Below are 26,257 nucleotides of genomic sequence, written 5' to 3'. Positions count from 1 at the left end.
TAAATGTAGCGCTCTCTGGTGGCAAAGGGGATTCAAACCTCACCACCCAGCCTCCACAGAAAAATAGTCTTAGAAATAACAACTCTTCCAGCAAAACAACAGCGATAGTTGCATTGAACACGCTGATTGGCTGTTCGTTAGTCCTCACAAGCTGCTCATCAGACCAAGAAACTGCTGGTTCATGTCAGGACACCAGATGGATCCGCCAGCTCAGTGGACTGGAGGATATTCCCAGGCAGGTCTGCGCTCTGCTTTTTGCAGCAACGACAGGTTGATAAAATAATAAATAAAAAAAGTGCTGCGGTGCTTCTAAAAGTGCCATTAAGACCCTAACTGATTAAGCATGTTTTGTTTAGTATTTTGTATGAAAGAAAATATATTGATATTCATTCTTTGCCTTCGCTGGGCTGCATCTCCGACGAGATGGGAGAATAAATTCCTCGAACAGGGGATGGTCACTGCCGGCTAAAATTGACGGCACCTTCCTGAATATTTATCGGTTCCAGATATCTGACAAAATAATGGATCTACCTGGCCATTTTTAAAATACTGGAGGATTGTCAAGGGATGAGGCAAAAGGTTAACATAGAGTCAATCTAAGATCTGTCAAATAAAACAGATAAAGACATTTATTCTTTAGCACAGTCTCTTCGCTCGAACCGTAATGTGCACCCAGGTGTGTTATACATCAAAATGTGCATATCGATCCTGCGACGATGCGCATTACTTTTCTCAGTCAAAAGCGTTACCGTGGCGACGATAGATGCCAAAAGGCGCGCCCCCCTTCATCTGATTGGTCCATATTTGATAGTTCCTATTTTCTGCCATAACTTTTGAATGGTTTGACATAAAGACTCGTGGATGGTGTCATCGGACTCGGTTTTGAGTACTTGACCTTCATTGGCATGAATTAGCCCCGCCCCTTCTTCTGATGCCAAAAAGCGCGCCCCCCCCCTTCATCTGATTGGTCGATATCTGATAGTTCCTATTTTCTGCCATAACTTTTGAATGGTTTGATATAGAGAGTCGTGGGTGGTGTCATTCACTAAATGTCCAGGCCTGAAGAATCTACATGCAAGTCATACAAGCGCTTCCACTGCAGCACGCCTGAACGTGCACAAGGGTGCGAGGGCCCGTTCATCGCTGCTTGCAGCTTTAATTATCATTAGACCTTTGGGACATGATTGTCACACCACTCCACAAAGTAGTCCACAAATCTCTCCATCCAGTAGCAGGAACCAAAATCGGTCATCAACTTCATTCACTTTCAAAATGACTCCTGCATGATTCTACCAATGTTTCCCTAATCTGTCTGCTCTACGAGTCCAAACCATCTCACTCTGGCCTCTCTTCGTGGAGACCGAGGATGGAAGCACAGCTGACATTTCCCTCTGGTATAAGGCGACAAATTCAACAAGCTCTAACTGACTAAACATGAACTTAAACAAGTCTCACACTTTCTCTGCAAGAGCTCAGGACTGAGCCCCCACAGAAAAATACTCTAAATGTTTTATTTCTAGATCAGCGATTCATGAATATTCACCTCCTCTGATGCAAACAGCGACGGCAGAGAGAGAGAGAGAACATGATCTGTTGAGTGCATATTGAGAATTTAATTATTTAAAATGAATAAATACACAATGGAAAGTAAAGGTCTTTATACCTCTGTTTTCTAGGTAGGAGGTACTGTAGAGTTAGCAACTTGACTCACTTGACACGAAACTGGTAGCTTTATACTTGAATTCTTACATATTTTTCATCAAATACTCAGATTTCTCTCATCTGCAACAATTGAGCCTCTGATCCTTCTCAAGCACCTTGAACTGCCTCGTTGCTGAAATGTGATATACAAATAACTTCCCTTAAAGTACAACGTTGTCCTGCATGTTACTGTTATTAAAAGAAAAAAAAACGCACTATGGGTAGGTAGGAACACTAAAGAAACACAGCAGCCCACTTAACAGCGGTTACTGTTAAGAACTGTTGCTCCTTCAACTGGTCTGTGCACGTTTATCGTATACTGTGTACATTTTGAATTGCATTCGATTTTTAATATTGCACAATTGAGTATTGCACCTTAATTTTAATATATATCTATTAATACGTAGCTGCAACAGGGGATTGCTCTCAACCAAAGTTTTGTTGTATCTCGCTGTACAATGACAATAAACCTTATTCTCCTCCTTCTTCTTCATCTTCTTACAAATTAAATATAAAACTTTCTTATAAATACCAGAAAAACATCGCCCATATAAGTAGGAAAGCCCAGGGTGTCTTTTATTCTATTCACAGTAGGTGGATAACCGCTGTGTTTCCACTGAACGGTGTTTTAACACTCCCAGTTCTCTCTCCATGTCTCATTCTACAAGACTTGTCTTCAAAAACAATGAAAAAAACAAAAAAAAAAGCATGGGTTTATTGGTTTTGAGATGTTTTCGGAGACCCCCAGCTGGTGGAAGCAGCTCGCTGTGTCCCTGAGCCTGGCTGTGATGGAGATCTCTGCCCGTTTATCGGCGAGTTTCCTTCCTCACTGCCGCCTTGTGCTTTTTTTTTTTTTTTTTTTTTATTTGTTGCAAAAATTAATCATGTTTATTATAAACTGCAATTTTATGTAACGGGGACTTATACATAGCACATATAACAAATATTAAGGAAATCTGTTACATGTTTCTGGTGGAAAATATCAGCGGTTAAATCAGAATATCAGGTTATTACATCACCAAGTATTTGAGTGTAAAATCCTCTTATTGGTCAGGCTTTAATTAGAAGCACATAAACTGTATGAATGTTGAATTTGTGAATCATTTTTCAACACATAAATAGTATTTTCAAATGGATTATGTCCTTGAAAAAGTAGAGGTTAGTGGTGACACAAATTGAAGTAAAAACATCCAAGTGAAGTATCAAATATTGTATCTGAGTAAAACCAAATTTTCTACACCAAAATCAAATAAATGAAATGATTGTCTTTCTGCTTGAATCTATCTCCACTGTTTTGTTGAGAGATGAAATGAGAATTTACTCAAGTATTGCTTGAATTCACCTGAATGTTTGTTTGTTGTTGTTTTTTCATTTTTTTTTTCACTGCTGCCTTGTGCTTGCTCAGGATGGGAAACTGCTCTCAAGTGAAGATTCGTTGGGTTTCCTTAGCAACTCATTTTGAATTTGGACTCATATGAAATAAATTAGAATGTAAATGAATGAAAACAAATATTCACTTGGAACACATTTCCAGACACCTTGGTATTTGTTCTGAGAGACGGATAATAGTTTTTCATAAAGCATGCTCTTTAAGATGTCAATATTCAGCAAATATTTCCCCGTGATAATTTGCCATTCTCGCTGCGATACGCCCCGGCCACCCGGCCATGACCTCGATCGAGCAGGTACAGAAATGGACGGATGGATGGAAAGCGCCACTATGTTCGCCTGATAAATGTTATGTTTACAGACAACGTGAGTGACTCAGGCGGTGATCTACTAGAGCAGACATTTATTCAACCCTCGTTCCACTGAGCGCTGACCTTTCAAAAACGAGGCAGCCTCTGAAAAACGATCAGAAGTGTAGTTTCTTTAAATGCCAAAGGCCCCATCCCCCATCCCCTCCTGACCTTAAATCTGTCTTAAATCCCTCCCTGCTACGGGTCACAGCAGACATTCCTACATTTCCCATTAAACCTCATAATCCTCGAAAGGTGGAAGGCTCAACATCTCCCCGTTAGCTTTATTCAGGCATCGACTATGAGGACAAAGTCAACGCACTAGGAATGAGCGGTATGGACTAAAAAATGTATCACGATAATTTCTGGCATTTATCCCGATAACGATAAAAATGACGATAAAAAAATACCAATTCAACTCCACCAAATCACTGCTCTAAAAGAATACTAAATGCTACTAAACTACACCAATTAAGTTGAATTGATAAAAACCAATTAAATGAGTCCACCTGTACTGCAAAACTGTGATGACTCAAGCTCCTCGCTCTCAGATCCGCCTTCCGCCTTTCTTTCAGGCTCATTTCTTTCTTTCTTTCTTTCTTTCTTTCTTTCTTTCTTTCTTTCTTTCTTTCTTTCTTTCTTTCTTTCTTTCTTTCTTTCTTTCTTTCTTTCTGGCTCATTTCTTTCTTTCTTTCTTTCTTTCTGGCTCATTTCTTTCTTTCTTTCTTTCTTTCTGGCTCATATCTTTCTTTCTTTCTGGCTCATTTCTTTCTTTCTTTCTTTCTTTCTTTCTTTCTTTCTTTCTTTCTTTCTTTCTTTCTTTCTTTCTTTCTTTCTTTCTTTCTTTCTTTCTTTCTTTCTTTCTTTCTTTCTTTCTTTCTTTCAGGCTCATTTCCTTCCTTCCTTCCTTCCTTCCTTCCTTCCTTCCTTCCTTCCTTCCTTCCTTCCTTCACGTACGTTGTGCGTGGATTTAACGCAGAACCATAAATCAGCTTTACACAAAAACGTCATCAACGGGAATTTATCGTTTTTACCGCGAGATGACAAATTCTTACCGTGGGGAATTTTTTTGACGGTATATCGTGAACGGTAAAATATCACCCATTCCTACAAAGCACCATGCAAAGATTTGCTTGGGTGTTCTGCTCTTCACGTGTCCTGCTGGGAGTTACAGTGGCGATCCCAGTCAAATTCAAGCTATCCAACTATTATTTTCCGTACAGATTGTAGATCTTTGATTCTCTCAGTGGCATATAATTTTAATGATCAGCTTTTGTGTCGAGACTCACTGTGGTGTATTTTCCCAGCTGGCAAAGGGAGGGGAAGGTCTCTCTGTGAGCCCTGCAGATCTTCTCCACGATCAGGCCGAGCTCCGCCGTCAACTCGTACGTCTCCATGATGGTCAGCTTCACCGCTTCCTGCTTCCCCTTCCTCTTGTTTCGGTCGTTTCTCACCGCTGGAGAAAAAGGATGACGCGGGTCATGTCAAAGAGAGAAGGATTTCGGTTTCAGTGCATCTTTTAAACGTTTTTGTTCTTCCTTACACCGTGTCCCAACTGCATGCGACGCGAGCGGCAGCGACAAAAACAATTCCATTGCTTTACTTTCTATTGGACTGTCCAAACTGGCCGCGAGCAGCGCTGCGAGCGACGCGGCGCGCCGTTTTGAGCTGAACATTTGTCGTACGCCCTGCTTCTATTTTCTTCCTGTCGCTCACGTTGAAAGCCGGTTGAAAGGGCTGTAGGAAACAGTCATTTCAATACAAAAACCTCAATAAATTGGCAGCTGGCTGGAGGGAGATCGCCAGGGAGCTGGAAGGTTCTGATAAGATAATAAGATATAATAATAAGATAATATATAATAATAAGATAATAATAGGATAATATTTCTTTTTGACACTTTATTGAGGTTTTTGTAGTGAAATGAGGAGTTATCAAAGAGATAACTTCTCATTTCAACTAACTGGATCAGCCGTTCCTCATCCATGACCGTTTCCTACAGCGCTTTCAACCGGCTTTCAATGCGAGCGGCAGGAAGAAAATAGAAGAACATTTAAATATCACAATATCAAGCTTGTTTTCTGTTTAGAAAGTACAAACGTAGAAAGATTACAAGTACTCACCCATCTTTCACTTGTCTCTTTACTCTTTTAGGAGTTATTTTAGGAGTTTCTTTCAGGAGTGAGTAAAGGCTGATTTATGGTTCCGTGTAAAATCGACGGTGTACCCTACGCCGTAGGGTCTGCGTTGGTGTAACGCGGAACCATAAATCAGCCTTTTAAAAAGCGAGTTTCAGCTGTCAATCAAAATAACGTGGGGGCCCATAACGCTTTCAGTGTGGACAGAGAGCGTCCGATGCCACGCAGTGCGACGCGATAGTCGGACGCTCGCATGCAGTTAGGACCGGCTGTAACATAACAAAACTTACACTGATCGAGAACAATTCATGACATGATCACAAAGGTCACGCCAAATTTCAGATTCAAGTCCTGTGTAAATGTTTTAATGAATCATCTTACATCTCACGTCAGCACAGATCTGTAAACCATTGTTCGCAGGATGTTCACGTGTGACGCCCTGCACCATCAGGGTTAGTCATCACATTATCCACAGCTGCAATTTGCTTGTCAATATTGCTTTTTATAGATTTGATGACTAGTTCAGATATGCAGCCAGGTCACATGGGAGCTTCAGACAGGCACAAAGTAACACTCCTCATCAGATCTGTCTTAGAGGACATAAAAGCTTAAGGATATAGTGGACACTTTCTTGGCCTATTTTTATCTTTAAGTGAACATTAATCAACATATAGACAGATACCATTATATACTTTTTTGTAAGTTGATCCTATTTCTTGAGATCTGAATGTTTTGTCAAACTATCACACAGAAACAATGAAACGTCTCAGACCTGTCATTCACAGTTCTAGGACGTGGAGTCAGACACTTGACCACGCCCCTTTTCAAATAGATCACTTATCTATTTTGAAATTGGTTTTACAGTTTCACACTACCAACTTCTGAGGTACAACAAATGCAGGACAAAGGGAAGTTGGTTCTACAAAGGCTGGAAACGGAAAATATGTTATCGATACTGATGCTATTATTTATTCTGATTATCAATCTAATTCGTTATCAGTTCTCTTGTCAGTTCTGAACCAAGTTTGAAAGAGGGCACAAGTATGCCTAAACACGTTTTTAGCTTTAATACAACTGTTTTACCGTCTCACATTTAAGAAAGAAGGCTGCAAACACATCAGTAACATAACACCTTTGTAGATTACAGGAGAATCTCTACTGATCAATACTTTTAGAGGGGTCTGGCTCTCAGATTTGGAGCCGGTTCTGAGGTGGAACCGATTTATGTCACAAAACTCGAGGGACATTTTTCAGAACTAGACAAAAACAAACTAAATAACAGGGCTGTGTCATGTTGGAGGCTCTGAGATTGTTGTTACTTCAGAAATGTTTTAAAGCAAGAAAAAAGAAACCTAAATAATCTGCCTCTTTCGAAGCATAATAATAGCAGGTGAGGTTGATATAGTGACATCATATAATATTAGTGTATATCCACCACATAAAGTCTAATGATGAATTTGGGCAGAAAAACACATTAGTCTAGTATTCAGATTCACATGAAGACCCACAATAATCAAGAAGCCCCGCGCAGCGGAGGAGAAAGCCTTGGATTTACCGCCCTGTTTCCTGTTACCATGGCAACACAAGAACATAGGCATCATTTCCAGGTTTTGGTGTGCTGTCACTGAACCCCAGCTGCAAAGTCGGTGATAATTTGCTTCCAATTAAAATTTCAAAGTTTACGTCGATTGAATGGTAATTGTTTAAAACAAATTGATGAATCTTCGATGACACTTCTGGCGATTGATGATTGGAAAGTAGATGGATAGATAGATAGATTTATTTATTGTACCCTTGGGTAAATTTGGTTTACAGTGAGTGCCTCCTCATACAATCTAAAACCATACACTCAACAACACAGGATAAGATAAAGTGACAACAGTGCTTTGGCTAAAAGAACAAAGGACAAGAAGGACAGCCCCAAGATAAGAATCAAGATAAGTTAAATCATCAGTAGATAAAAACACTAAAATATTCAAACCAAGCCAAATGATAAAAAAATGTGCCTTTTCATGTACAGTGAAACACAGACTTTGCGTATACTAATGTGCTGCATTGAGTTACTGCAGGTCCCCAGGTGACTCCAGCCAATTGTGAATAGCACTTAAGAGACCCGACAAAGTAATGATGGAGGTGAAACCAAGCGAGAGAACAAACAAGAGTAAATCATAGACAGACTTTAGACAAAGAGATAAACACTGAGATTACAAAAGTTCCCTTGTGCTGCTTTACATGAGAATGTGTTAATCTGAATATTGTGATTTGTGATTCAAACCTATTAAATGCATTATATAGTCCTTTGATTTTCAACTCTTAAAATGTACAAAGAAAATAAGTATGTCACCATATCCAACATTTCCCCCAACACAAACCGGGGGGTTCAATATTAAAAGCCCCTAAGAATTTAGAAAAACTGCATCAACCAGCAACATGATTTACAGATTTGTTATTTAAAAAGGGATAATTGTAGGAAAAATAAAAGTATTTTCTTTTGGCCAGTACTGTCTGTGCATCTGTGCTTGTGTCAAGCGGTTGCCTGGCAACCTTAAAGTGACATCAACACCTCAGTGGGTCAGTGTTCCCTGCCAGGTAGAGGTCCAGCAGATTGTTAAGCCAAAGAAAATGGAATTTCCATTCATGAAGCTATTTTATTATGTACTGTGGAGAAAGAAGAAGCGATAATTGTGGCTGTTAATCTTAGACAAGAGCATTTTTCTTTTCTGTTGCCAGGAGTAGATTGCAACCACTCCCATTCCTGGCAGGCATTTTTAGTTGCTTTTCCTTCCAATAAAACAATCAGGAAGTCCCAAATTCATTTTAGCAGTAACACAACAAGTCTAAATGTACAACCAGAATCACGCTAAACTACTTACAGCACGGAACAGAATATGAAGTCCTGCAGCTTTTGAGCAAAACAGAATAATAACTTTAACTGGAGTTACGGTTCATACAGCTCCAACGAGGGTTTTCACCTGTTTAACTAAAACATAATCCCATTAAGTGCTTGGCCACTTACTCGCACACACACATCCACCCTGATTCAGCAGAGATGAGGGATATTTAGAGCATTTGAACTGTTTTCTAGTGCAACATTATGAATTGAAAGCACTTGGCATTGATCTGTGTGGGTCATCTATGAGGCCAGGGAGCACGTGAAGCAGCCTAACCAGGTTAGTCTTTCGTAATCACTTCGGTAACGGTGTCAACACGTTTGGGTGCGTCCCACTGACTTGGCTCAGACAGCAAACGCACATGGCAGAGGGAGCTCTGGATTATGCAACACTTCGACAACTCTCTCTGTCTCTCCTCCTCCTCGTTGTCCTCCTCCTCCTCCTGCTGCTGCTGCTCCGTCTTCCTCTGGATGCCCTACATGCAGTCGTCACTGTGTAAACGCTCCGAGCGAGATCATATTACACGCCGACTGAAGCAGCTCATTACATAGCATGCATCTGTCTGATACATGTGATGTCTTTATGTAATGTGTTCGAGCCTGAATGTGGACGAGCAACAATGAGAACATGTGGCCGGGTGGATCCTCCGCCGCTGAACTCCACGTATCACATTCTCAGTTATCTAGGTCACCGCACTGATGGCAAACAAAGAGTTCAATTCTCCAAAGTCAAACCCCAGTGGGGCGCTAGACCACTGGACTTCACTGACAACTCCTCCATCAGGCTTTAAGCCAATGCTTTTTCTACTCAGACCGTAAAAACAAGGCTTACAACTTATCCGTGTGAGAATTACAGAGTTCAGCAGGAGTTTTTCACTCCCAAACCGCATCGGTGGCTCTTTGCGTCAGACTGCGTTCAGCCAAGAGAATATAGGACACACTGTGCCGTTTGAGAGATGCGAGTCTGGGCAAATGCGGCGTAGACATTTTCCTGCTCTGAATGCACCGTAACAATTGGGCCACTCAGAAGAACCATCCAACATTTTTAGAGAGTCAGAGTGTCTCGTTCAGATGAGACAGTTCAGCTTTTAGTTCAGTGGACTATTCAGATTATATAACACTTCAGCTGAGAGCGGTGACGGAAAGAAGGACACCATTCTCTGCAAATGATCCCCCTAAGGCTGAAAAAGATAAATCTTTACAGAGCTGAGAGAAGCAATGAAAAGATAACTTTGTTATACTGTAGATGTTCGTTAACGCAGCGGCCTTGATTCTATCAGTCTGGTTTCAGAATGATTTCTCTTGGAGACTTCTTCTGTAACTTGGTAATCATTGTAGTGTATCAGTCAGACTATACAAGAAAATGTTCAAAATATTTTCTTACAAAAATCTACAGTCGATATTTCTGCCTACAGTCAAGGCAGAAATACAACAAATATAAAGATAATCAGGAACACGGTACAGATTTACACATTGTTAACAATTATGTCCATGAAAAATGCCATCGGGAGCAATAAAAGATCAGAAATGCAGAAAAAAACTCAAGACTGCCAATGTGGAAAGTGAGGTTGTTGGAAGAGCCCTGCATTGGACTGTTTTCATGATCTCAGTAATAAATTCATGAATTTAGCACATTCTTCCCATCTTCCGCTCTTTTTTCCATCTCTAAATGTACTAAACACGTTTAAAACGGAGACAATCGCACACCGTTTTTTTTCCCATCTATCCATTATCAATACTTGTTTATTCCTCTTCAGGGTCACGAGGGTCTGCTGTAGGATTTCCCAGCTGTAGGGACGTGGATTGATAAGATTCTATCGATTCTGATTATGGATTCCATTCTTTATAGATTCTCTTATCAATTCAATGAGGACACGTGCGCCTAAAGAAGTATTTATCCTCGATACAACTCCCTTTACAGTCTGAAACTCCAAGAAAGGACACCTCTGCAGGTTACAGTAGTATCGCCACTTGATATGCATCTGTAATGCGGCGAAACAGAACTCTGTCACTGCACCATCACACGTCCAAATACACGTCTTCTCCTATGCATTATGTTTTGTTGTTGATTTGTTACGTGCATTTTTGGCATCCAGGGGCATTAGTAATATAACTGATATGTTTAGAGGAATAATAATACTACATTGGATTTCTAATGCACTTAGAGATAGAGAAATTGACCGATTCCGGTTCCTTCGGTTCTCTTTTCAATTTTCTTACAGCTTATACACATATATATGCAGATCTATCTATCTATCTATCTATCTATCTATCTATCTATCTATCTATCTATCTATCTATCTATCTATCTATCTATCTATCTATCTATCTATCTATCTATCTATCTATCTATACACACAGTACACATTACTTTGTTACATTAACACTTTAATTTCCAGTATGCACCAATATTTTGCACTCAACTTCAACTAAACCAAAGCTGGCTTCAGCTGAAAAACAGGACATTTTTTAAATGAACATTGTGGCATAAATACAACTGCGATTATCATCTTTTGCACTTTAACATTTTTTATGTGGAAAACGTGCTGGAGGTATTTAGCCCCTATGATGTGATCAAAGCTCTTAACCTGTTGCAACCAAGCGCCAACCATCTAACTTCGCATTGATGCTCATGCAGGACTAAGTTTCGCTGCAGTTCCTCAACTGACCACTAGAGGGCGGCTGCAAAAGCGAGTCAATCTCCATTGACCTCCATGTTAAAATGTCCCACTTTAGAGCATAAATAAAAATATTAACGCAACTGTCATTTTTGTTTTCACCGTCGAGCTAAATATAGATCTGCAGACATTTTTTGGCGGGGTTCAGCTGAAGGAGCTGGGAGCAAACCTAACTATGATTGATGTGCAGAGGGCGTACTCCCGAGCGCTTGCTGAGTGACATGTGCTCGGTATGAAGGAAAACAGGCTTCAGAGACTAATGGGTCATGTGACCGAATACTTTGTCCATTGTTATATACGGTCTATGAATGGTGAAATACAACCAAACATTGGAATGTTTCTTCCTCGACGTCATGTTGGAAACATTCTGAGTCAAAATACGTAGTGTGTACATGACATCATCATGGAAATGCGTCAGAACTGGCAGAACCTATAAACCGATTCCTTAGGCAGCGGCTCGATGATTCCACGGCATTGAACTACTGGGAGGAAAAAATATCAATATACAAATCCCCAAAAATTAGACAAAAGAAATAAGATGTGATATTCAAAATGATTAAACACTGTGGTACTTTTTCCGATTATTTATGAAACCGCGAGATGAGATGTGACATGATTCTCACCTCTACCAAGCTGTTTTGGCATGAAGGGCATTGTTATACCCTAGAGAGGTTGCCAATCCATCGCAGGGCCACATATATACAGATTGCAACCCCATTTTCTTATATTGCAGAAAAAAAATGTGGCTGTGGTAAAGTGAAGCACCAAGCTATCTGCATTTACATAGTTCAGTCTGCTGACGTCCAAGAACAGCAGCACACAAAACCCAAGACTACGAAAAACAAAACGACTCTAGTTAGTTAACCAGTATTGGCCCATATTTTTAATATTCAATACAAGAGGTACTCTATCAGTCACCAGTAAAATAATGATTTGATATCACTTCTTCTTCTTCTTTTATGAATTGTTTTTAAATCTCTTGAAACCGCATACTAGTATATATTGATTTTGTGATACATCAAGAAAAACAGTTCTAGTATACAACTAACTGAAGTGACCAGCCTCACAATTGGTCTACTGTATCCCATAATGCAATGCATCATTACATAGCATAATCACTTTTACAGTGTTAACAATGCACCAGTATTTCATACAAAACCTGGCTGGGCCAGATGCAAGAGCTGCTACACCATGGCAGGGATTGTGGTGATTGTAACCAACCAAAACTATGCAACCGCCATATTTAAACAACCTCAGTTTAAAACATAGATCATACCGGTAAATTTACTGGATGCATTCTTACTGATTTAACCATGCAATCAAAAATATGTGTACTGTACTACACGTGAAATGTGAACACTGTCAATGTTGATGGCAGAAAGTTACATGAAGTCAATCCCAGACTCCAAACAAGATTTTTAGGGCCAGCATTATCGTCTGCACATACCATCATTTGATTTGATTAGTCGCATTTCCATTACACTTTTTTCGCAAAAGAAACTCGAGAACTCGTGAAACTTGATAACAAGATATGCAATAAAGGAACTGTTGGGGTCGATGCAAAGGTTAAAAAAAACTAATTTCCATGACACAAAAAAAAACAAAAAACGCTGCTGAGCAGGAAATTCAAAAACAGAACAGCATAAACTTAAAAATACAAATAAAAAAAATAAATACAAATCTGACAAGATACAAGGAGCGTGGGTACAGTACGGACCAGCAGGCAGCAAAGGAAAAACAAGACACGGAATGTTTGACGAGACACGGGTGTAGACAATCAGGGCAGACAGGAAATAAGGGAAGTTAAGACGTAATTGAAAAACAAGGACACAGGGTTTCAAAATAAAACAAGAACCTAAATACCAAAACTGTGAAAAACCGTGACAAAACTTTTACGATGAACTAGATTATCTACATGTCTGTAAAACCACCTCATGAAAGTGTAGGAAGGTTTTTGCGATATTTGGTAGTTTTCCAAACCGAAGGCTTTTCCATTGAAGGTTGTGGAAACACAACTGTCAGGTTTCCCGCTCTTTTTACAGATTTCCTGCTTCTACTTTGGTGACTTAGGCCCCGTTTACACGGAGCAAAAACGGTGGCGTTTTCATGCGTTTTGACCGTTCGTTTACACGAAAACGGAGCTCAAAGTCACCAAAAACGATCATTTCTGAAAACTCCGGCCAAAGTGGAGATTTTCAAAAACTCCGTTTTCACGTTTGCTTGTAAACGGAGGGAAACGGAGATTTAGGCTTCAGAACGTCACATTATGCAACAGAAACGTCACCAGCATCATTTGTGCGACCTGTGTTTACAATTTGTTTGGCCACCGTCAATATTTTCTTGTTTTATATTCTAAAGTCACACTTAAAAGTAACTCCACTTCTCTGTCACTCCAAATGAAAGACTCTCGTTCCGTCTTGAAAGTAACTGGCAGTCAAGGCTGATTTATGGTTCCGCGTTACACCAACGCAGAGCCTACGGCGTAGGGTACGCGGCGACGGGCACCGTACGTAGGCTACGCCGTCGATTTAACGCGGAACCATATTATTCAGGCTTCACACGTGTCATTTGTTGATGTTTTTTTTCCAGGATTCTGATTGGCTAGCATGACTTTACGCTTCTCGCTACACTGCCCCCTGCAGGTTTGGATGCTCATAGCACCCTTAACAGCGTATTTATGCGGGTTCGTGTAAACGAGGATATTTTTCAAAACGTAGAGGGGGAAATATCCGTTTTGGTAAATACCCGGCTATGTGTAAACGTGGCCTTAATAAGTGACAGATGGTCCTGGTTCACCGGTGCTCTCTAGCCAGTGTGGAATCAAACCAGTTCTTTGTTTGGAACCTGTTTGGACCTGGTTCTAGCACCGGCCTAGCACCAGCACTGATTTTGAGTTGGTATAAAAGCCCTATAAGTAGTCTAGTAAAAGTAACTAACTACCTGGGTCAAACCCTTGAAATATTTAATTTCACAAAGTATGTTTTCTTTTATTGCTCTGATGGAGCGTAACAACAATCCTCACGACATTAAAGGTGGTCTAAAGCTTCTTTTGGTGCACCTACTGCTTTTTGAACAATGCGCCTGCTTGTGCAGAAACACAAAACACAATCTAGATGTTATTATTCACCTTTAGAGTTCATTGCACTGAGCAAAGTCACTATTCTTTAGACTTTCATCCATTAGTCACTATTTTGCATTAATTTGATAGTGCCAGAATTTACTCGCACTTTTTTCACATTTTGTCACAGGAGATTAATTATTTTCTTGACTCTAAATGTGAAATTTTGGCTGGGACAAATCTCCCATGAATCTCCAGTAGACAGAGTTTATTCAGACGGATCATATAATGAGGCGCGCTGCTGAATCTGAGGGAATCATACACTTACACTCTTTAGACATTCCCACGGCGAAGCACCTCTGCAGGCGGCAGTACTGACAGCGGTTCCTGGTGATCTTGTTGATGATGCAGTTTCTGTCACGGTGGCAGGTGTACACCATGTTTTTCTGCACACTGCGGCGAAAGAAGCCCTGCAGAGACCAGAAGGAGAGGAGGAGGGCATCAATAATTTAGATTACAGGAATATGAAAACCGATGTGTGAACAACACACTCAAACTGCAACGACTGAATTGTTAATAACAACAGAGGAGTAACTAATGAATAATCTAGGAAGTTATTTAATGAATTAACCGAAATAACAACCAAAACATCCATTAAATGTTGTTACAATATCAAGAAGGTGTCGACATGGACATAACAGACTCCTGCTTCAGTTAAGAAATTGTGTTCAGTGAAAAAGCAGCCTTTACTTATGTAAGTAAACCAATAATCATAGAAGGAAACACTGAAAAAGTAAGGCTGGGTCCGAAATTGCATACTTCCACCCTAATGAGTATGCAAAATAAGTGTGCGAGATTTTTAGTGCGTCCGAAAAATTAGAACGTACTCAATAGTATGCTCTATCCATACTCATTCCAGAGAATTTTTTTAGTGTGGACTGATGGACACTAGCCGAGCAGTAACTTCCCACAATGCAATGCAGCGGCATTTGGTTGCTAAGTGATACGTATATGTCATTAGTATAATATTAAGTATAATAATACTATTATATAATATTAATATTGTAATATTCGTATTTAATAATATTATATAATATCATCTTGTTTCGGACAGAATAAACGGGAAAGAGCGGAGCGGAGCGCTGCTACCGCTGCTGTGACAGGTTACCATGGTAACAACCCCCCCCCCCCCCCCCTCCCTACAGCAGGAAGTGCCGTGTGCGCTCTTAATAGTACGTCCGAATTAATGCACACTACTGATATTTACTCAAAAGTGTGCCGAATTCAAGTATACTTTTTAGTATGGCATTTCGGACGCACCGTAAGATTTAATCTTTATCTGAGTGTGTACTTTAAGGCATGTTGATACAAATTTGGCGATCAAGCAATTGTGGGTCTTGTGTGCTGACTTTCCCTCTAAATCGCAGGCGTTCGTAGTATATTCATGTATTTAAACTAGCTAAAGGGACACATCGGACAATTTCATGAAAATGTGGACAAAGTTTCAATGACATCCACATAAATACAGAGTGTGGAAGAACCACAGTGTTTATTTCTTTATTATTGGACCTCAGTGCAGCATTTGACACCGTTGACCATACATTAGTACCATATTTTGTGGACCATTAGGTGCACCGCAGGCATTACTGAATAGGGCGCAATATAATAGCAGTCTGGTGAGTCGAACTTTATTCAACTCATTCACAATAACTCAAATACAGAAAGATACACTTTTATTTTACATCATTTGTCTTCCACGAATCCACAAATAAAAAGTGGAGGAGATAAGCGTCGTACTACGCCCTGTTCTCTGATTTCCACAGATCATTTAGTCACTTGTTTACTTACATTATTTATTTTCTTTGTTTGTACATATGTACATATGTAATGTAAATATGTAACTATGTATATTCATGAGGTGTTGGTACACAATACTATATGAGAAGGGAGAAGGGGTAGGATTAAATAAGCACATGCTTCTTTCTACTCCTTTTCAGACATGGTAACATTGTTTTATTTTTTTGTTTTGACTATTTTGACTTGTGTGTTGCTTTTATGTTTTCTCATGTTCGGAATAAAGCTTACATTCATTCATTCATTCATTCAAACCTACATCACACCGCTATATACTGCTCACTTGTGGTCTAACTATAAGAAAAAGAGCATGCAGAGGCTCAAGGTAGCATACAATGATGCACTTAGGTTGCTGCTGCGTGTTCCTAGGTGGCATAGTGCCAGTCAATTGTTTGTGTCCAACAGAGTGCCAACTTGTGAGGCACTCTTAAGACAGTTGATGTTTAGTTTTATGTGTCGATTGGACAAATCAGAGAACCACATAATTGAAGCTTTAGTCAGCCCTTTGAAAAGCTGCTATAGATTCACCTCTAGGATAAGGTGGCATTGGTGCAATAGCTTGTATGTTTTATAAATTGAATATTTTGTATATACAAGCAATAGCTTGTATGTATGATACATGTATATTTAATATTTTTGTATTTCTTTTTTATACGTTTTATATTGTATTATGTTTTATATGGACCTGTGTCTGAAATAAAGTTGATAATTCATTGGTTCATCGTTGCCAGCGATAGAAGTTAGTGTGAGGTTGGAACAACGTTGTATTCTAACATTTGATTATAAGTGATTATCATACAGATTTGAAAATTAGGTTCTCGGTTAGACTCCCAGGCCCAGCAGGGTCTTTCTGTGTGGAGTTTGCATGTTTTCCCCGTGCTTGTGTGGGTTCCCTCCAGGTACTCCGGCTTCCTCCCACAGTCCAAAAACATGCATATTAGGTTAATTGATGATTCTAAATTGCCCGTAGGTGTGAGTGTGTCTGGTTGTTTGTATGTATATGTGGCCCTGTGATGGACTGGTGACCTGTCCAGGGTGTAACCCCGGCCTCTCGCCTGAAAATTAGCTGGGATAGGCTCCAGCAGACCCCCGTGACCCTGCAAAGGATAAAGCGGGTATAGATGATGGATGGATGGTGGCCAGCGCTACATAATTAGTTTTCTAATTTGTTTACAGCTGCATTTGACTGAATTATTTAAACCCTTCTGAATTTACATTCAAACATTCAAGTCCAACTTAAACTGACACTATCGGTGCCACAGAGAGGATGAGGAAGAGTCTCTTCCCATCCGTCTGCTCAACCCTGAACTTTAAACTGTGTTTGCTTTCACTCAGCCCCTTCTCCTTTTAAATAGTTTTTAAGAGAAGTCTGGCAGGACGAGATACAGGGAGATTCTGAGAGACACGAGAGAGAAGTAAGAGAGTTACACCCCTTAAAAGAAAAACAGTTCAATGGAAACACCAGAACCCTGCTCCGGCATCTTTATCGCTTTTGTTTTACGAATAAATGTAATGGAAAGTCGACTACAAACAAAATCTGATTTTAATTCATTTTTGTTTGGCTTTGTTTTTCATTTCAAGAGGAGCTGATTCAGATGGCCCTTTTGGGATTTATGGCCAAAGGGCTCAGGATTCACTTATGTTTTCAAGAAAAATGAGGACGGAGTAGAGCTTTTTAAATCCCAGTCAGAGTCGGGAGGTGGGGGTGGTGGGGGCGATGGGGACTATCCCAGTTGAAATTGGGAGTGAGACACACAAAAGCCACATTCGAATAGCAATCGTACAATCTAATTGTAGGTCACTGACTGCTTTATTCAGTCGGCGCTAAATAAACCAGCAATAACAAAAATAAAGCGTCTGCCTTGTTGTTCCTGTGGGACACATTAGTGTTTATTTCACCTGAACCCAGCTGTCAGACTCCCCAGTGGTTGTGATTTTCGTTGTGTCTCCTTTATTTAGCCCAAACTCAGCTGCCAATAACAGTAAGAGTCTGCAATCACCCTTGCAGCCTTTATTCATTAGTGCACTGCCAATTCTAATGGCACTAACTTCATCCTCATCACCACTGCATTTCGTTGTCTCAGTACGTGTACGCTGTGCAATGACGAACGATAAAGTTGAATCTAATCTAATCTAAAGCCGGGGAAAAGCCGAAGAACAAACTGTGACAATCACACAGCAGAATAAAGGACTTACAGGGTGGAACAAACTGGCTGTGTGAATGGTGCTAACGGCACGTTCATATTCACACCTACAGCCAATAATGTGAACGTAGATGATGTGAAGAGAACTCATTTGAGCCATTTGGACCACAAATATTTTGGGCCAAGTTCATTTAATGAAGATGTAGATTACAAGAAAAAAAGATTATGACTGTAAAAGACGAGGTGGTCCAGGCCTTGTGGGGACATTACACCAACGAAGAGGTCCAAGGTTTTTGTCAGCTTGGAAAAATGACATTTGTCTCCTTTTATTTTACTTACATTTGTCTCCTGTTTGCGTACAACAACAAAAAGCGCACTACAGCCGTCACTGGGTAAGCAGTGATTGTTCAGTCAATGGCTCTTGTGTGGAGCTACAGTGTAATGGAGAAACGCCGACTGAAGGAGCTGAGGACGGGGTCGGCCCTGCTAGAGGATCCCGTCTGGCTAGTGGAAATGAATGATTAAGAACTGTGAAAGGAAGGTAATTACCCAATAAAAAATTAAAAACAACATCCAGGGGAACATCCAAATGCCACAGATTGAGAAACTGTGAGAAAAACAACTTAAACTAACAAACTGGAGTAAGTGGCTTGTAAAGGACAAGGGTCAGGTTGGTGTTTTCACTAAGCAGCAATTCATTATCAGACAATGAAACGTCATCAGATACATCACATGAGCTTTTTTAACTGAACCAGCTGAACTCCTCGTGAGCTTTGGAGCTGATTCTTCACTTGGAAGCACACTTTAACCACAGAGACGGCGATGTGGGGACTGGACATGTTACCTTGCAGCCCTCGCAGGCGCTGACTCCGTAGTGGTAGCCCGAGGACTTGTCTTGACACACAAAACAGGGCTTGTACGTGCGTGGAGGCGGAGGAGGGGAGGGGGGGCTGGCGAACAGGTCGTCCGAGCTGGAGCTGGAGCTGGAGCTCTGGCTTTCCACGGCTGCAAACACACAGCATCACACGGCAAAATGCTGATAAACGAGCAGGACAATGCAGCATTTGGATGTGTTGAAATGGATATTTGAACATTATGTCACTAGTACACTTCAGATTGTCGATTCAAGTAACAAAAAATGTGGTAAAGTCATGTCATGAGATCTGCTTTCATGTAAGTTTTTAAAATGCAATTTCTAAAAAATAAAAAGCACCTCCTACAGGAAAGATGAAATCTTTATTTTGTCAATTTTGATCTATAGGACTGTCTCAGAAAATTAGAATATTGTGATAAAGTCTTTTATTTTCTGTAATGTAAAAATGTCATACATTCTGGATTCATTACAAATCAACTGAAATATTGCAAGCCTTTTATTTTTTTAATATTGTTGATCATGGCTTAAAGCTTAGGAAAACTCAAATATCCTATCTCAAAAAATTAGAATATTCTGGGAATCTTAATCTTAAACTGTAAACCATAATCAGCAATATTAAAATAATAAAAGGCTTGCAATATTTCAGTTGATTTGTAATGAATCCAGAATGTATGACATTTTTGTTTTTTTAATTGCATTACAGAAAATAAAGAACTTTATCACAATATTCAAATTTTCTGAGACAGTCCTGTATTAGTTCAAGCATTTTTAAGGCATTTCTATCTATTTATTTTCAGTTGGGTGGACATCACTGGCAAACACTCGCTTTTAACAAGAATAATACGATTGTGGCTCTTTCTCTTTTCTGATTTACCCTCAGTTTCCACGTCCCTGCTCTCATCCAGTCATACTTCTGCCCCATCTCTCGGGGCCAATCAGCGCTCGTTCTTCAGATGCTGTATTTCGGTCACTAAGGCTTTCAGACTGTCGTTCATGCAAACCTCCTCCTCCCCATCTCCTCCCGCCCCCCCGGGTTCAAAAATCTCATCATCGCAGTCGATCAACTGTGATTTAAAAAAAAAATAAAAAATTATACATGCTTCATTTTTGTTTCATCTTCACTGAAATAATAAACTTAAATAATAAACTGCTGACCAGTGATGGCACCAGGCAGCCTTCTCTACGCGGCTGCGACAATCATAAAACTAATCCTTATTTGCTTTCATTTTTACAATCCTAAAACTTTTTCAGAAAGAAGCTAAATATTACATAATAAACATTTAAAAAAAAAATTGTAAAAAATCTTTATTTTTGCAACACTTGAGTTCTTGTAAGTGTATAATAAAGAAAAGTCCAACTATGGGCAGAATACTGATAAGGTTACAGGATATATTTGACTCTATTTATGTTAAATTAAAAAGAAAAATTAAACGAACCCTCAATAAAAGACCTAGTTTGGGGATTTTTATTAACGTTGTCCTACGTGTCAGAGCCAGGAAAGGAAAAGTTAAATCAAAGTGTTTCTAGTGCATTTTTGCTTCAACAGTTATACATAAAGTTTAAAAAATTGAATCTCCATATTCCCATATCACCATTAAAACAGTAACATTGCAGCAAGTCTTTATTCATGTCATAGACTACACCTAAAGGGTTTAAAAGGGGATTATCAATGGCGCAGATGTTGGCAGAAACCTCCCTCTATGTTTACCCACTTTATCCCTTTTTCTAACAAAACACAGCAGGAAGAAGGCGGCCCAGTAATCACGTGAGGTCACGTTTAATCCACATAAAAGAAAAAACAAACAAAAGCAGCACAAATCATATTTATATATTATCACAATTATAAGTGGTCAAATGAATGTGTGTATATGTATGTATATATATATATATATATATATATATATATATATATATATATATATATATTGTTGCCCATAAAGTTGTTATAAAACATTTTTTATACTTTCTCATGAAGTGAATAAAACAAAATGAAAATAATTTCTTTATATAAATAAATGTTTGCCTATTTAGTGATCTGGACTTAAACTCCCCTGCATCTTGCCCCTGAAAATATTTTAAGGGACTAAAATGATCATGATTCTGTTGCGTTCCGTTGCCAATAAAGCAGCTGCTTCCAGGTGCTTTATAAATGAATCAATACATTACTTAATGTACTTATTTATAATAATAACACCATGTTGCTAAAATACAAATGATACATGTACTTTTTCAATGTCTAAATAGGCTATTTATACTCTGCGATAGTACCCAAGCAGAATAACATTAACATCTTATATGCAGATATATCACATCAATTTTGAAAAATGATACTGCATGTTTTCTTGATATTGGGCAGCTGCTCTCTGCATGAAAATGAAGACCAACTAGTACTAATCTATAAAGCTGTGGAGCTCGAGGGATCAGCGGACAAAACTGCACAGATTACACTGCAGATGCTGCAATAAGGTCTGAGTTAACGAGGACATCCGTCAAGTGAAGATCAAGCTGGAGAGACAAGTCCTTCCAAACACAGGACGTCCATAAACACCTTATTTAGTCCCCCCTAAAAAAGATCTTCTACATTGGTCTGTCTGTTCGGGCGTTTGACGTGGTCCAGATTTAACCCCATAAAAGACTTGGTCTCTCTGATGCGGCAAAAATGGCGACTTTACAGCTTTCACATTTCCATCAAATCAAAACATTGCTCAGACAGCTGGATAGATGTTTTTGATGTAAGTTTGAGGGCAACAAACAACAAATTGTTTTGAAAGATGACATTTAAAAGGCAAATGAGATAAAACCTCGGCATCCAAAGGCAGACACAAACGTCAGATTGTTATAAATTCACTGATATAAAGCTGCTTAAGGTGAAGTCACGTCATTTTCTGTTCCTCGCGTACCAGAAAAGGAGTTTTACGTGAATCTATACTTGTCTTATCATTTACCATTGCTCCTGAAGCCAAGACAGGTTGAGACACTTCCCCTGATGCAAAAATGCAAATGAGGTGGGTTTCCATCTGCTTTGGGAATAATGATGAAACTAAAGTTTGTGTCCAAAACTGTAAGGGATAGTGAGAACTCTGTCCGTGATTTCATCGTTATAAAATGGGTTTCAAGGCAATTTAAACCTGATAAAAAAGTAAAAGAGTCCCACTTTAGGTTATCTTTTCTGGCTGAGAGTTTAACTTCACTCAATCACCTAGCGCGGCTATTCTCTGGCCGATTTCGGGGACAGTGTTTGGGGCTCACTCCCCGCTGGCTCTCTGATCACTTCCACTGCTTCGAGCCTGACAAAAAAACCAAGAGAGCTGCCGTGAAAAGGGAACGAAATGAGAAAAATTGCTCGACTCCATCCCCTTGAACCCGCGGCCTCTGTTTGAACCTGCAATCGGCGGGTCAAACGAGGAAGCTCCCATCAGGCTGATGGTTTTCCCCGATGCAAAACAATGCAGGAGCATGCCACGAGCCCAACTGACTGATGAGAGGGAGGATGGAGGGACAGAAAGTGTGTGTGGCAGGGCGGCCTGAGTGATGTAGCCGGAGGGGGAGGGAGTTTTACCCAGTTGCCCCCAACCCAATTTAGGTGGTGTTGTATGATGTATGCCACAATGCATTGTGTGAATAAGTCAACAGAAGAACGTTCAGGGAGTAAAAGGAGTTTGGACTTTTTAAAAAAGGCACACTCTGAGTTTTTGTTTCAGAACTATAATAAAAAGAAAAGACTAAAATCTCATCTTGTGATTTTTAGACTTGTATAAACCGATTAGTAAATGGCACACGCTGGTGACAGCTGTGTTTGGTTACTTGGTTACTAAACCGAGACAGACAGTTCAGGTTCTTCCAGTTCTGATCAAGCTCAACAGAAATCAAAAAGGTTCGCTTTTCTAGCATCACACCACTTCCCTGGTGTTTTTTGTTCACCATAAGACCCGCGGCGGGAGGTCTGTTACTAAGGTTTGGATATAATATAGAATAAACTGAAATAAAACAAATACATTAAAAAATCGGAGCTAAAAAGATTCTCCAGTGTGAAGACTTGATGTTTTACTTCATTGGTCCTGTTGTTAAATAAAAGCTTTGGTGGGTTTTTTTGATGATTGGCTGGGGAAAAAAAGTAGATTTTTGTACATATAAAACAGTAAAAATGAACATTTGTTTGAAAGTTTTTTTTGTTTTACAGATTTACATTTTAGGAAACGAAAAGATTTACTGTTGATTAATCTGCTTTCTGTTATTAAACACCACGTTCTTTGTAATTTCTTCAGCATCATCTGACACTTTCAAACCCAAAACCATTATTTTATTATTTGATTGGATTTCCATACAAAAGTATTACATTTACTGTAACTTTCATTGTGGAAACAAATCAAATTTTCATATTGACGTAAACAGGAACGAGAAACTCTAAATGTTTCAGAGTTACTTTGCAGATTTATTTTTGATTCCCACTGGTACAACAATAGCTATCACTTTTAAATTACTTAAATCACCCCCCAAACGTGTTGGAAAGTTAAAAGCACAACAGGCTTTTACTGTATCTGTTTTCAGATGACAGTGAGTCAACATAACAAAGAAGATATGTCTTTATCCTATTTTACGGAGCAGTTTCTGTGTTGGAAATCTGAGGCAGAAAACCATCAGCAATTCTCTAAAGTAATGAACTACACTTTAAAACACTTTGCTGCTTTATTTACTTCCCTTTTCAAACCACTGCATTTTATATGGAAAACCGACCATATTTCATTTTTGAGTCCTTTGCATGATGAAGTTCTTACAAAAACACATTTACTCTTAAAATGTCTCCGATAGTTTCATTTAAACAAAATTTTAGATCCCCAAGAGACGGTCAATTTTCCATCCCTCAATATTCTTAAGGTGCAGGAAACATGCCATTAGTGTTGATGCTTTTATTTTTTCCAACAGATAAACCGGGGTTTTACTTCCAGCACTGGTGAACCTGGCTCTCCTCTGACCTCCTGAGCTGGTGACCGTCCAGTGAACCCACCGTGACCCCGAACTGACCGGCTCTTCCTCGTCCCAAACACAGACCAGCACATGGACACGAGTTGCTCTGAGCTCACGCAGTCCAGATCAGTTATCTGTTAATTGAAAAGTCCTGTCGGACACATGCAAGTAGGTAGAGCAGATGAAGGTTCCCATCCCCGTTTAACTTAAATAATTCACAATCTAGTTGCACAACACTGTGTGCAAGAGCCTGCTGGGGAAGACCTGTTTTATATTGTTGCATAATCAAATGCATTTGCGCTCAAGTATGTTGTGGTGTCATAAACCAACTCATGCTTATTGAAGGTGACGGGGAGCCACAGAAATAGCAGATTTCCCTTCACCCATGAATGCAAATCACTGAGCAGCAGAGCAAAATACAGACTTTGAACCAAGTGCACATTTCACCTTTTACAGCGTCCTTATTAGTTTCATGTTGAAATTCAAATGATTTTTTTCTTGTTTATAAAGCTTTTCCTGAATTTTCTTATTTTTAAACTGGATGATTATGATTACTTGACCATTAAATATCTGTATATTGATCAAAATGTATTTGACAATAAATTACTAATTCTATCTGGTTGGTTTTAATTGTATTAATGCTTTAAGGTATTGCAAAGCTTCTTATTGTTTTAAAATCTCAGCTTATTTGTTTGCATTCAGATCAAACTACCATCATATTTGTACATCAGGGTCTATGAAAGATACTTTAACATGTTTTGACTGTTGCACAGATGTTCTGCACCTCTCATATGTATATCAATACATAAATACATTTCTCCTATAGTAATAATAATATTCTAATACAATATGCATCATCTTTAGATTGACAGTTAGCAGATGCAGGGAGAAGTATCATTTATTGAGTTATTTACAATATTTTTCAGGACGCTGGCAGAAATCAGTGGCATGGTTAGGGAAATCTATCCTGTTTGATTTTGGGTCAATTGATGTCAACATGTTTATTTAAATCTGACTCAACACAATTGATTTCTCCCTGGAAAAACAAACAGCTGTTTGCAAATGTTGGGACATGTCGGGAAAATCATCTGCATTTTCGTGCATCAGTTTTGACCTACATTGCGAGCACCGATGCTCCTGGCAGTCCGACTCGATGAGCTCCGGGAAGAAAGCTGCCAGGTCCTGGTCGTGCTCCTGCAGCGTGCACGCAGGGCTGGGAGTCGAGTAGAAGTCCAGGATTTCTCCAGGACCGAAAACTTGAAATTCCATGAAGTCAAACATGTTCAGGTGAGTGGAGTCCCGCTGGAAGACGTCGGCATGGGAAAAATCCTCCAGACAAGGGGCGACTTTCTCCTCTGTTTTTGCACCACCGGGTAGTTTTGGAGTTACATTCAGATGTTTAACAGCCAAGCGTGTCTGTTACATTCAGAGAGGCGTCTGCATGCGCGCAGAGACAGACACAGATTCCCCGCAGCCGCTCATGGAAAGTGCGTCGGCGCGCAGCAGCAGCAGCAGCAGCAGCGGGTCTGCAGTCCCCACACTTATTAAACGCACCCAGGTCTGCAGGTTGTTTTGCATAACAAAGTTTGTTGCAGGACTTGTTAATCTTATCTGCGCTTTATTGACAAATGTTTCAACTTAACCTGCTTCATACTAGTTATGTCACAGCGAGCGATGGTGTTACCTAATGTATGCGGCTGAACTCTGGGTGAACCTCCTTCCCTGCTGCCCTTCACATGACCCAGCCGTCTGACATCATCACCGCACTGGAAACCAGCGCTGGAGTCCCTCAGCCACCAGCTCTGCGTACAAAAACTACACCCCCGTCCACTGAGGTAAAACCTTAAACTAAAATATTTATTTTTGGACCTGTTAAAAGTTTGGCACGGCTCCACTGCCTTTTCACGTCTCCATCTTCACGTATAACAGAAGAGATATCAGAATCACGGTGCCTACATTTCCCATAATGCACCACGACTCCTCTGGAGACATGCAGGCTCCCAGGTATTCTGTTAGTAGCTAGTAAAAACAGTAAAAACCGCATTTTAGAGTATTTTGACTGAAATGTTAGCCCTTTCAAATACGGTATTAGAGTTTAATTGCAACCTAATTTGTAAAGCTAGTGCAGATTTTTAGTAATCCAAGACATGATCATTCTCAAGGACTTGCATCCAAGCAATAACAACATAACCTTCACACTGAAACCAACAGGAGCGGC

At 39.7% G+C, this 26,257-nt stretch overlaps 1 protein-coding gene across 1 annotated transcript in view; it reads right to left on the bottom strand.

The window, feature by feature from the left end:
* LOC133441155 (retinoic acid receptor beta-like) overlaps positions 1-25,566 on the bottom strand; it is a 35,477-nt gene extending 9,911 nt beyond the window's left edge. The window contains exons 1-4 of the mRNA XM_061718552.1: positions 25,158-25,566; positions 19,045-19,205; positions 14,531-14,672; positions 4,730-4,896 (exon numbers count right to left, since the gene is read on the bottom strand). Coding sequence (XP_061574536.1) covers positions 4,730-4,896; positions 14,531-14,672; positions 19,045-19,205; positions 25,158-25,320 — 633 coding nt within the window. The 5' untranslated portion in view covers positions 25,321-25,566. The remainder of the gene's footprint in view (positions 1-4,729; positions 4,897-14,530; positions 14,673-19,044; positions 19,206-25,157) is intronic.
* Between the last annotated feature and the right edge of the window lie 691 nt (positions 25,567-26,257).

This window comes from Cololabis saira, chromosome 3 (genome assembly GCF_033807715.1).
Source record: "Cololabis saira isolate AMF1-May2022 chromosome 3, fColSai1.1, whole genome shotgun sequence".
Taxonomy (NCBI): Eukaryota; Metazoa; Chordata; class Actinopteri; order Beloniformes; family Belonidae; genus Cololabis; species Cololabis saira.
Note: the sequence above shows the minus strand (reverse complement) of the source record. Positions and strands in the feature narration are given on the sequence as shown.